The sequence below is a fragment of the Lagopus muta genome, chromosome 5 (genome assembly GCF_023343835.1).
Source record: "Lagopus muta isolate bLagMut1 chromosome 5, bLagMut1 primary, whole genome shotgun sequence".
Classification (NCBI taxonomy): Eukaryota; Metazoa; Chordata; class Aves; order Galliformes; family Phasianidae; genus Lagopus; species Lagopus muta.
Window position 1 is genome coordinate 53,599,550 of NC_064437.1, and position 13,096 is coordinate 53,612,645.

At 51.0% G+C, this 13,096-nt stretch overlaps 1 protein-coding gene across 4 annotated transcripts; it reads right to left on the minus strand.

The window, feature by feature from the left end:
• Positions 1 to 3,691: 3,691 nt before the first annotated feature.
• On the minus strand, positions 3,692 to 13,016 carry C5H10orf95 (chromosome 5 C10orf95 homolog). 4 transcript variants are annotated; one of them, XM_048944879.1, is made up of 2 exons: positions 12,933 to 13,016; positions 3,692 to 5,217 (listed from the first exon to the last, which is right to left on the minus strand). In XM_048944879.1, the coding sequence occupies exon 2, from the start codon at positions 5,152 to 5,154 to the stop codon at positions 4,480 to 4,482; it is 675 nt and encodes a 224-aa protein (XP_048800836.1). In that variant the 5' UTR covers positions 5,155 to 5,217; positions 12,933 to 13,016; the 3' UTR covers positions 3,692 to 4,479. The 4 variants fall into 4 exon arrangements, with proteins under 4 accessions (XP_048800836.1, XP_048800835.1, XP_048800834.1 ...); XM_048944878.1 differs by lacking the exon at positions 12,933 to 13,016 and adding an exon at positions 12,753 to 12,913; XM_048944877.1 differs by lacking the exon at positions 12,933 to 13,016 and adding an exon at positions 12,593 to 12,913.
• Positions 13,017 to 13,096: the final 80 nt, after the last annotated feature.

The following is a 13,096-nucleotide window of genomic DNA, read 5'->3' on the forward strand; positions in this document are numbered from 1 at the left end:
GAAGTGGGTGGGAACCCCGCACGCTGCCATCCAGGAAGAGAAGTGAGTAAGACGGCTGCAGTATTTAACGGTGCCTCCGCGGCACGGCTCACAGTCCTGCTGCCAGAGAGACAGAGCCGGGAGCTGCCGGTGAGTGCCGGGGTCGAGTGCTGCGGGGGGGGCTATGCCAGAGCCAGGGTGAGGGCTGCTCCCATGCTGCTGCTCTTCCAGGAGCTGAAGCCCAGCTGTGGGTGAGGGCGAGCAGCAAGGATGCATCTTGCTGCTGTCAGGCTGATTGCTCCAACACAGGCTGCAGGGAAGGAGATGGCAGATCCACAAGTTTGAGCTTCTCCAGCTTGGCTTCAGTTCTAGCTGCAGCTTTTGGGGCAATCTGTGGAAGTGGAGCCATCCCACTGACATTTAACCATGGAGGGGGGTGTTTGTGCATAACCATTTCTGCAGACTTCCTGAGAAGACAAAGCAGGACCATCTGGATGAATGTCCTGTGCCAAGGGTGTGCAACACCCATGTGATGCTGCTGCCTGGTCCCAGGAACATCCTCTCTAATCAGTAGCTCCCATACTAACTAGCTGGCACTGCCAACGCCAGGGCACAGCTTCCTTATTAGCCTGGAGATGGGACACTGAAAGGCAGAGCTCAGAGAGGAGCCTGGCACAGGCAGCACATGGGATGCACCAGTGTCTCAGCTCCCCAAAACCCCATGTAGGAACCAGTTTCTGCCAGATGAGCCCCTGCTTCCTGCAGGTGCCTGCGGTGCCGTGCCTGCGGTAGAGCCTCAGGGATGCTGCACTGTGGGGATGCAGCTTGCAGGAATAGCCACAGGCAAAATGAAGCATCTGGAGCTGTTCGTGCTTCAGTTCCCACATGCTTCCCATCATGCCCAGGGCAAACTGCCCTAGTACTGTGGGAGATGCCCAGGCCCCACAGTCAGGATGCCAAAACCAGATTGGCTGGGGCTTGCCCTGCTCCATCCAGGCATGCCAGGGCACAGAATAGGTAAGAGTACACCACTAGGCATACTGTGTGGCCCCATGGCCATCACTTCCACAGACTGCACAGAGAGGGATGGGACATCTCCTGGGACATGACAGGGAGGACATGTCAAGGCTGACCTCCCTCCTGCTTTTCTGCCTGAAACCCTTCCCTTTCCTTTGGAAATCAGCACACAGTGGAAGCCTAGGGAAAGCTTTTCCCTCTCCTTTGCCTTTCAGTCTCACAAAGCAGTGGCTGCTCACAGTGGCTGAGAGCCGGAGACAGCCTGAAAGAGCATTGCCAGGGCCCTGAGCCACCTCTCCCAACCGACACAGTGGCAGCAGAAGGCACCCAGCCAGGATGGGGGATTCGCACTGCCCCAGTTGAACTTGGGTTCCCTGCAGGCAGACTTAAATAGATGCCCAGGCAGGCTGTTTAGCCACCGCAGAGCTTGTTCCTCATGCCAAAACCTGCTGGGTGCTTCCTCACTGAAATCTCTGCTGGTGCTTCAAGGCCGTGTGTCATTTCCCATCCCGAAGCCGAGCTGTCAGAGCTGGGGGCTCGACTCCCGCATGCACCCTCCCAGCTGTGCTCCTTCCCAGCGACCGTGAGCTGCTGCCGTCAGCACCGCGTTGAGCCACAGCTGAGCCAAAACATGTCTCCAGTGCATTCGGCTGCCAGCTCCTGGTTGGGCTGAAAACAAATGTCATTTAGTGGGGACAGGCTCTGCCCCGTCTGCTGGCAGCAGCTTGGTGCTGCTCACCAGGGTCCCTGTGTCTTCCCCTTCACTGCCCACCTGTGGCATCAGCAGCAGCACAAGCTGCAAGCAGGTACATAGGCAAAATTCCTAAGGCACCTGTTCCCAACATCCTCATCTACAAGAAGCAGTAGTTCTCCCAGCATACTGCAGAGCTCAGGGCTGACCTGATGCTCTGCAGCAGCTCCAAAGGACAGGGTGACATGTGGAAGCACTAGGAAAAAAATAAGAAGCCAACTTCAGCAACATTTCCAAATAAAGCTGCAGCTCCCTGTGCTGCACCTGGGGCAGAGCAGTGCCAGAGCCCCCTTCCCACAGCAGCTCCCCAGTGCAAAATCTGTGTCAGCTCATTGCCTGCACTGCGTCATCGGCACTGTGAGCTCTTTGCTATTTTTTCCTCCTTGCAGATGGAGACCCAGCCGCACGGGGCAGTGGGAAGTCGGCGAGGACTGGCTGCTTGGCTTTGAGAACTGAATTCCATAGGCGTTAAAGCATCCGAAAATGCCCTATGGATTCAGTTCTGCAGTTGGGCAGCTAATAAGCCTCCAGCCTTCAGGAAGAGAGAGGAGCTGAGTGCTGCGTCTGCAGAAACACACACAGAGATCCCAGCAGGGATGGAGGTGAGTTATGACCACAGTGGAAAGCCCCGCACTCAGAGCTGCTCGAGGCAGCGGTCATTTGTTGCAGGCTTCCCCAAAGGGCTAAAAAGCCCTGCTATAAAATGGTTCTTCCATCTGGAAGTGGAATGGAACTTAAGGAAATAAACGTTGCTGCCTCCTGATGGTTGTAAGCCTGTGCTAAAAATATTCATTGTCAACACAGCAGCCTGGGTGTGCCTAGAAATCAGATTCCGGGCAGCATAACCCAATAAAACATGGAGAAGACAAACAGATCAGGCTAAAGCCATGGGCCATGCCTGCTCCCTGGGCTGTCCCCAGCAGGACAGGTCATGGCAGGCTGTGGGAGCAGAGACAGGCAGTGCTCCTGCCAAGTGTTCACACAGATCAGCAGCATTATTCCATAGAAAGCTTTTCTGGACACAACTGGCTCTTTCCACCCGTCCATAGTATGACTCTGGGAGGCTTCGGCCAAGTTTGGGGAACAATTTCCATTACACCATGTTACAAAACTGTCAGCAGAAACATCCTAAATGTCTCTCTCCCAGATAACTGATGCAGGTCCTGGCAATTCATGCAGCATCTGACCACCGTCAGGAGGCAACCCCCTGCTCCCCTTCTGTCCCTTAGATGTGCTGCCTGCACCTGCTGCAGAAACTCACCTAACACAGCCCAGCTTCACCTGCACCAGCTCTGTGATGCTGGAGAAAACCTGCAGCACCATATCTGACTGCTGCATCGCCACATAAGGATCTGAAGTGCAAGCTTTGGGATTACTGCTTAAACTGCTGCCCTTCAGAAGGGATAACCACCAGCCATCGGCAGAGCCAACCTCTGCCCACTCAGCAGGCCCCACTGCTCACAGCACAGCTAGGGAGCAGCAGCAGCTTCAAGTTTCTGTAGCAGCTTTTCTGGTTCAGAGCTTTCACTGCTTCATGTGGCAGCAGAGCTCACCCATTTCAGAGAAACAAATGGAACAGTCACATTAAATAAAAAGAAAAAATCCACTTGCATTTCTCTATAGTAATTCAAAGCCAGCAAGGGTCTCCATATGCACTCTCAGAGGCTGTCTCCATCCACATGCTGACATGGAGCACTCCTTTCTTTCCTTCCATTGGGATGCTCATCTCCCACACAGCCTGTTGGAAGAAAATTACAGGGGGAAGAGAGCTACACTTCTGGGGCACCCCACTGATGGGAGTGGGGCTCAATTACCAACCATCAAGGCAAGGAGACTTACACCTGAAGGGAGCAAACCACACAGGTCAAGATCCTGAGTTTGTAGAAAGGTTCCAGAACAGGTTGAGAGACATTCACAGTTAAAAAGCAGAAACAACTATTTGCATTCTTTTTTGAATTGTTTATTTATAATTATTTAAAAAGCACAAGTTTACAAGCAAGTCATTCTCAGACCCAGGAGAGCAGCTGCAGAGGTGCCACAGGACACAGAGCTCTGCTATCTGCAGCAAGGCAGCACCCCCAGCCAGAGCTGGGTCAGACCCAGGAGAGAGCCTCAGGCAGCCACTTCAGCCAGGACACATGGCCAGGAGGATCAAGCACAAGGTTACCAAGTGTAAGAGGATCAGGACACGGAGATCTTCTGCCAGAGTGCAGCAAAGTGCTGTGTGCGGGCATCACACCATAAGTACATAAGTGCTACATCCATAAAACAGCAGTGATGATACACAGATATTCTTTACAGTTCCAGAGCACCCCTCTCCCCTCTGGGACTTGCACTGCCTTCAACTTGAAGGAAATCCAATTTTATCTCCTCAGGTGAGTGCCAGAAAGGGATCCAGCTCCCAGGACCTCCCCCTGGACAGTGTATGAAGAGGGCCATCTCACCAGGGGCTGCTCTCTGGGAATCCCCTCCCAGCCCATGGCCACCCAACCAAACCAGTGGATTCCAAAACCAGGACCAAAGAGCTGATCTGACAGACAGACAAGTGCCAGGTGGTTTCTTCACAGGACAGGCATTGTGCATCAAACAGGAGAAGCTACCATAAGCTTGTGAGGGACACAGAGGAGTTAAAAGCCATGGGGAACAGTGGCACCCATTGCTTGAGCTGCTTCCTAGCTTCCAGCTGACTCCCTGGAGCTGCGGAGCATCTGTTTATTGTGTGACCAACTACATCAACGTCTCAGTTTCTTTTTCTTCTTCCTGTTGCGGTCCTCACTGCTGTCATCTGCTTCACTGGCACTGGGGGTCAGAGCCCTCTGGATGACATTTTTCTCCACTGTGTACTCCTGCTCTCCTACCTTGGGGTCCGCTTTGACTAAGAACTCCCCTTTCCGGTAGGTGATGGAGACATTGGTCCGTGGGTAGGTGCCGTAAACCCTCCGGAGATCATCCTTCACAAATTCTGGGAGGTCTTTCCTTGGTCCAAACACCTTTGCAAGCTTCCCCCACTGAAGCTCCCCTCTCATGGTGAAGCCATCTGGCCACGTGTCTCGATAGTGGTCTGACCTGTGGTAGGCAGCATAGGGATTGTAGTTTGCATAGGGATTATACAGTGGGACAGGGACCACAGGGGGTAAATGCCAGGTATAGTACGGATGGAAGTAGGGGTTGGAAGCACTGTACAAGTGGTGGTACTCCACCTGACTGCCCACATAGTCAGGGTAGCTGCTTCTGTCTATCACAAAGGTCATGGGGCGGCTGTAGAAGTTGTGCATGTAGATGGGAGGGAACATCGTGGAGCTGCTTGGGTCTTCCGCTCTCGCAGGGCGCAGTGGTAGGTAGGTGTGGGGAGGAGATGGGATCATGGCTGGACAGTAGTCCCGCGGTACAAAGCTGGGCTGGTACATGGTACAGGAGCTGGGGCTTTACTCCAGGAATACTTGGCCAGAGCAGTTGCTGAGTTTCAACAGCTGTGAGGACAGGAGTGGAAGAGAAAAACTTTACATTGTTACATGCTCCCAAACCAAGCTGAATAGGGGGGTGCACCTTGCACTGTATGCAAACCAACAGATTAATCAAAGGATCTCCCCATTCATGCAGGTTATCATACAAACAGGTAGGTCTGTGTCCACGTCCACAACTCCTCTGGCAAGTCCTCACGTAGAGGCTTTTCACTTTGGTCTCACTGGCTACCATTCATGTTCAAGGGTGCATTTACCCTGAGGAACTCCAGCCCACAGCTCAATTTGTCCCAACCCTGCCCTCAGAGGACCAGATCACCCTCCAGGGTACTGAGCAATGTCCTCCCATGACTCATTCTCTCCCCCAAGAGCAGGAAGGGAATGCACACATACAACATGCTTAGGGTTTGTGTTTGTTTTAAACAGCTTGCTGCCGGACGGGGAGAGACCATGCACATAGCAACAAGTTTTTTTTCCCCACTGCTCTGAACCTTCACCCTTAACTACAGAGCGGCCACATGCCAGCAACTCTCACCTGAGGCAAGAGGGTAAATGAAACTTATCCCTCTGTTCAGTGCTTTCCTCCAGTCCAGCAAGAGGTTTGACAGCCCCCAGGAAATTGCTAGAAGCAATGCTGGGTGCTACACAATGGCAGCTTTTCCTTTTTAAACCAGCACAAGGTGTTCCTGTCCCCTGAAGCCCACAATCTGCACTAGCTGAAGCCTGCTTTTGCCTCAGGGCAGAACCAAAGCCCAGCCCCTGAACAGCAAAGCAGTCCTGGACCAGGCTCTGCCCCTTTCACACAGCTGCAACCCAGGAGCCAGAGCTCACCACAACTGCCAAACTCCCCAAAAAGGAACACAGGAAAAGAAGTCTACAGTACTTTGTCATAGCCCTTTAAAAATAAAGGCTCAAGCTGCTTCAATACAATAACGCCTGTATCTGCCTTGACTGAGGTTTACCCAGCACAGTAGATGTCTGGGAAGAGGAGAGCAGGCACCAGGCTCCTGGGCCTCCTGCACCAAAGCAGCCTGAGCACTGTGAGATGGTGCTGGCAACAGGCAGGACAGCTGACAAAAAGAAGCAAACTGAAGAGATAACAGGGAGAACAAGATGGGACTGAGAGCAGATGAGAAAGCTCCAGCGCAGCAATCACATGCCCAACCACAGACTTGAGGACATATCCCTGGAAGCAGATCACCCTGAGCAGGGTGCTGACAGCTGACATAACCCAAAGAGTGCTCCAGCCCCAGGGGAACCTGCAAAGCTGCCTGGGCAAGTTGCAGGGGCTGTCAATAGCTCTGCTCCACAGCAGCCCAGTGCTGTCCTGTTCCTGCTCCAGCCTGTCTGCAGCCTCACACCCTCAGGCTGAAAATGTGGCTCATCTCACCATTGCATCAGTGTGTACTGCTTACATTGACCCTCATGCTGCTCCAGTTTCCAGAGGCAGGCTTAGAAAACACAGCTGGACCGAAGTCGTGCTATACCCTATAGAGCTGAGTGAGAATACAACAGATCAAGTGCACTCAGAACCAGCGCCAGCCTGCCCAAAATTCTCCCACACTCATAAGGAAGCTGAGCAAGTAAGACTTCAGGGAAGGCTAGACCACCTGTAGCCAGAAGGCACCAAAAGCCAGGTGCTGAAAACTAAAATACGAATTTAAGTAGCACTCCCTGGAAGAGGGGTCCAGCCCCAGCCATCCCTTCTCTTCCTCTTCACCTGTTTCTACTTCCATTGTTGTGAAAGCATTAAGTGTGGGAAGGAAGCACCCAACAGCATGCACCTCCCTCCTCTGCTCTTCAGGAGCAGTGGTGGGAGAAAGGAAAGGCAACAAGGCTGACCTGTCTCTTCAGGCTGCTACCTGTTCCCTTCCTTCACTTTTGTGTCAAGCTCTGCAGAACCTCAGTAGAACCCTCAGGCCTGTTCCCTGGGGTTTGGAGATCCTAAGCATGAAAGGGCAAGCTGGGCTCAGCTCTCTACTCCTGAGCCAGGAGCAGCCAGCAGCGCTCACCAGCTTCCTGCTAGCGCAGGGGAGGTGTGGAGGGGCTGGCACTGCTGTGCCCAGGAGCTGCAGTCACCTGCAGGAAGCAACAAGGAACAAACCAGTAAGAAAGGTACCAGCAAGAAACAAGGTTCTTCCCCCTTCGAGCCCTTCCAGCTCTTCTGACCTTGCTAGAAGAGGCTTCAGCCCCACTTGGCTGGAGCTGAATGAGAAGGTTCCCAAGAGGAACACAGTCAAACCCATGCCGGACTGCACGGCCTCTGAGAGAAGTGAGCCTGACAGCAGCACTGACCAACATAGAGGTTGTGCCACTGGACCACCACAGGAGCATCTGTAGCATGTCTGCAGGTTGCTTTCACCAAGGCAGATCAGGAGATTCCCTTCAGCTGCTTTTTGTCCTCAGCTGTTCCAGCACCCCAACTTTCAGACCTTTCTGGCTTTCTTCCTGCCTTGATCTCCTCTCCACCTCACCAATAAATAAATAAATAAAAAATCCACAGATCTGTCACCACTTCTCTGAGGCACCCCCCAAAGGTACAGGGACGAGCACAGTAAGAGCAACATTTTCCCCTAACCAAGAGGATGAAGAAGTCATAAGTTATTTCCAGTTAATCTCTATATTTTTGAGCAGACTCTGCAAAATCTTTGCCATCTGGCAAAGTCACAAAAGCCTTGCTTGGAAAAAAAAAAGTGAGAAAACTTAAAGGAAGCTTCAGTGTCTCTGGAAAAGAGACATTACCATCAAACCTACTCATTCATTTCAAATAGACAATTGAAGGTTGCCTACATGCTCCCAGCCAACAGAGCCATGCATGTTAGCATGCACCAGGACCTGAGCGCGGTGCACATCAATGCACACAGGTGCAGCAGGCACTTTGCTTTCAGACTGAGCACAGCTCCAGGCAGCAGGGGCAGAGCAATCCCCATCTCCCCAGCACCCCAGGATGGGCAGCTCTGCCCTGTCCCTACAAAAGACCCACTTTGCCCAAGTGTCAAAATCAATTTAGCATCCCAGCATGCTTGGTTTTTTCCACTCAAGGGTGATCATAGCAGCTTGTTCCTGCCCAGAGGAACAGTGCACCCAGCACGTGGGCTCAGATTTGCACTCCAAAGCTCTGGTGACAGTCTCACATGCTTATCCTGGTAGCTAGAAATAGCTTGTGAGAAAGGATTAAAGCAATGAGTCGTCTTATTTTTCCCTTGTCATTTCCTTCTCCTGCCTGCCAGAAAAGATCACTCTCTCTGGTCAAGGTCTCAGAAGAAAATCTTACTCCAGGATAGGCCTCTTGGGTGCTTCTTAGTCAGAGGGAGAGGAAGCAGCACAGAGCCCATGCAGCACAATACAACACTTGGCTCCTCCATCAGCAGGACCAGTTGGCAGGACAGGGCACTTGGATATCTTCCCAGAGGGAATGCTCTCACTCAGCCAGACGTGCCTGGCAGCAACACAGGAATTCCAGTAAAGCACAACAGCTTGGTACAGAGCAGGCAAGCTGGCTCTTCTGGGTCTTAATTTTTAACTAGGAGCACAAATTCCCACGCTTTCTTCATCCTGCAAGCACTTTCATATTTTGCCCCTTTTCCCAAGAGGAAAAAAAAACAGCATCACAGGTTTCTGCTACACTCTCCAAGACAACAGTAAACCCACATGGTTCCAGCAAAGCCCTCCAAGGGGCAGTAAATACTTTCCCAAGAGGTTCCCACATCATCCCTGAGGCATCACGAAGATGTACTTCTGGAAGAGATGAACTCCTGTAGCATCTTAAAAGGAATTTGGTGCAGCAGGGGAGGCAGGCACCCCAGCTGATGCAGTGCAGCAGCTGAAACCAAGCAGGCAACTCAGGAGGAGCTTGCTGCTTCAAGCTTGTGCCCTGGATATCACTGTGGGCGTGCAGAAATATGCACAACACATTTCCTATAAAGCCACAGTGCATGTAGCAGCAATCAGCCTCCAGGCAGCTGTTACACAGTGCCCCTCCACACCAATTACTGTAAGATATTTCTGGACGGAAACTTGGTGGGGCAGGGGAACGCAGCCTTCACTTCTCAGAAGAGGGGTGAGGCTGTTTGACACACTCCCCTGTAGTATCTGGCAGCGATGTGGGAAGGAAGAGAATTGATACTGAAAGCGGTCTGAAAACAGCCACCAGGCATAAAAGGGCTTTGCAGAGACACACAGGTACTTGGAATGAAAGCCTAACGTTTCCCCCAAAGAGCAGTAGATCTACAGAGTGGAAAAGGTTTGAAAGATTAGATGTGACATTATTACTAGAATCAGGAGAAACCCACCAATTCAGGCAGTTTTGCTCATTTGTTCTGAGGACCTGATCAGGATATTTTACTGGAATCTGGGTTCAAGGAGTGCTGCAGGAGGTGGGTATTGCTGCAGCCCCTCCTTATCTCATTTTCCAAGCTGGAAGGCAGCAGACACCTTCACCTTGTCTGCAGGACAGGCAACAAGGCAGAAGATTCCTCTGAGTTCTGACCAGAAAGAGCGCTGCACCACAAAGAGGGCTCCAGCTGGTGCTGGCAGCCATGGCAATAGCAGTGAAGATGTTGGTCATCCCTTGCGAAGACCTTCTGAAGAGGAAGCAGATCTGTTTCAGCTGTTCAGAGCAGCATTCCAAGAAACGCTGAAATCTAGTATAGAACTGGCATCTGGAGTCTGTGCAAAGCCCAGGCTCCATATGAGATCAAAGCATCAGGAAAAGTCCTCATCATTGCACAGCAAGCCTCTTCTTGACTTTGATGATACAAGAGCCACTCCCTTGCATACCTCTGCCCTTGCTAGCAGTCAAAAGGCAGCTGACTGCAGGCTAAGGGAGGTTTGGAGCAGCCACCCCCTTCCTCCTCCTCTTGCTGCAGCTGCTGGATAACACAGTGTCAGAACTGCCAGCACTAGAAGAAGCAAGCCACACTTCAGGGTTGCATCAGCAGAGCTCCCAGTCAGCCCTGCTTACAACCAGAGCAGTCCTAAACACTACTGCTATTCATCTCTCCACATAGATTCTGGGGTAGCTTTCCCAGTGCTGGCCACACACACACACCCACACACACCAACCCACTTCTCCTCCTTCTTCTGCACAGTTCCTTTCCCCATGGCTTGGTTTCTGAGTGGCTATAAGTCCCACCAGCAGCTTCACCTTCCCTGTGGGCACCTTTGGCATCAAAGCCATTTTCCTCAGCTGAGTTCAGGTCTCTTCACATCTCAGGATCCCAGCCTGCCTTCCTAGAAGCCACCAGTTTCTTACCCAAACCCTCTCCCAGAGGCAGCCCTGTTTCTAAAAGCTGCTTTCCAGCACTGCTTTCTTTAATCTGCACTTCATTGCATTCTTGGTCCCAAGAGTCCCCTCCACGTTAAAGAGCAGCTGGCACACAGCACACCATCCTCCTCCTCCTCCTCCCAAAGTTCATCGCATAAAGTTCGTTTGCTGCCCATCTCCTTCATCCGCACACCTCTTCAGATAGAAGGCCTCAACATCAGTTAGTTCAAGCTTCCAAGCTGAGAGATCCTGGATGAGCCCCTTGCTGTCCCTTCTACAGGTAGCTCTCCTCATTTAGATTACAGTGCCAATAAACTGATCCAATGGACTAACTTTTACGGATTGCTCACTCCAATAAGTCGGTTGAAGAATCAATAACCTTATCAACACACTACCAGTAACTCTGTTATTTGTTTTGTTCTGTGCACAACTAAAGACTTTATCAGAAGCTTTAACAAACCACATACTGCAGACACTGAATTACAGGTGCATCTCCCTTCCCTCCAACCATCACTCCTTTGCTCTGCCCTCCCACACCAAATCTTGCTGACTGGGGCCTGACTGAGTCCAACAGGCTGTTCAAGGAGCTGGGCCATTTCTGCATCCCAGCAGGTTTGGGTCCTCAGGCTCTTCCACCATTCATAGGTGTCTGCATTCCTGCATTTAGCCAATCCTACCTTCCTTAGTTCTTTCATCTAATTTAAGATCCAGTTTCTCTCATTTCAGTACTCACATTTTTGCCCTGCTCATGCCTCCGCTCCTCCAGAAGATCTCCTCCCAAACAATCAATCCACCCCTAAGCACTCCTTCCCCATTGGTCTCAGTGTTGCTACATCCATAACCAAGCCTACTCCTCCTGATACCGTTACCTAGGCAATCTCAGCCTTATATGGCATTACTGATATGGTCTGGTTGGCCTTTCAAGGTTCTGCCCTCTAAGAGTTTCTTCAGACTCCCCTGTAATTATCCAACCACAGCTGTTGACTTCACATACACCAAAACAAATCTTTCAGCTTCAGCCTTGGCTCCCTTTCCTAGTTCCAGTTACTTACAGAACCTCTTTATTGCATGTAAACAGTTTGCATAGCAGAGCAATGTGCTTTAAACACTTTTCTTTGTACTTTTGCACCATCCTGCTCTCTCAGCTGTTTGATTACAAGATTTTACCCTATAAGTCTTCTTAGGGGAGCCTTCTGGCTTGCTGCAAAGGCCTAAGTCTGTTTCTCCAGAGTAACTACATGCTCACAGTAGGTCTCCTCTGCTGCTGCATTCTAGCAACCAACCACAGCAAGCCACTTGCACTTGAGCTGTGTGTATTGACTGCACTTGGTATCGCGTTCCCTGCTTCCTACGTAGGAGTTGCACTGTTGAGACAGAAGGAAAGAGAAACTCACGGTAATGGACCCTCCATAGCATCAGTGCCCAGACAGGGAGAGAAACTGATTATCTCTGGAATTTGGAGTTGTACGCGTCATTCTTTTAGCTCATAAAACAAGTTTCTCTTACAGAAAGATGTTTTCAGACACCCACGATATGTTTCTAGCTTAACTTCAAGCTTCTGAGATAAAGTTGCTGTGGGAATACTGCTGTTATTGCACCCTTAGGGCAAACAGCTACAGCTTCTGCTGACCTTAGGTTCTACAGAATATACATACACCTTTTCTAACTTCCTATTGTAAGCCTTTGCACAACCAGAACATAGTTTACAAGTAGCGCTACTGATTTTTTTTTTTTTTTTTAATGGAAGAGAAAATGCAGCCCTGTTTCCAAGAATACAAACATTCAGAGAGATCTATGTCATTTTCCTTAACTGAAGGGCTCATATCCTATCGCTACAATAACTTAAAGTAGCATCTTCCACAACCAGGAGGTACTCAGAAAGTTACAGGCTGGAGCAGTACCATAAGTCAACACCCCCAAGCCAGCTGTACCACTGCACATGGACTTGCTTCTATCAGAGAGCAGAGGGCACGCAGAAGTGAAAGGGAAATGAAACCCAAACAAAGCTCCAACCTGCTCACTTGCATGCTCATAGCAGCAGTATTGTTTTGCCACAACAACATAGTTAAGTCTTTAGTATACAGATAAGTGCAGAAATGAGATTCTGAGCGTACTCACTCAGGAAAAAAAACCCAGCCAAGATGATGCCTTTGCTTGAATCAAGAGCCAGGAAGAGCAGGATAACCTGACGTGGGGAAGGCAGCTTCCCTCCTGCAGCCTCCTCTTAGCAACACACTCTGTGACACACCAGGTAGAGGACTCAGGCACAGCACCACACCTTGCTGAAGCATGCAGCCGTAGCCAGGGTTGCAGCACCTGCCCTCCTCCCACACTGCGTGCCCAGGTGAGGAACAGAAGGAAACCACCAGGCTGCTAAAGCTGACAGGAGGCACACAGCTTTAAGGGAAGACCCCTATAGGTAGAAAATGGAGAGCCAGGGCTCAGCTCACGTTTGTACCTCTGCTGTCCTGCGGGCCAATCCCGAGCACCTGTGCTGCCTTCACGGGCTGCAGCTGGGCTGAACGCCTCCACGCCCCTCCCTTAGTTACAAGAACCGCAACTAACTGCCAGCTTCCACGAGTTTATAAAAGCCGTGCGGTTAGGAAGCTGCTGGTACAAGAG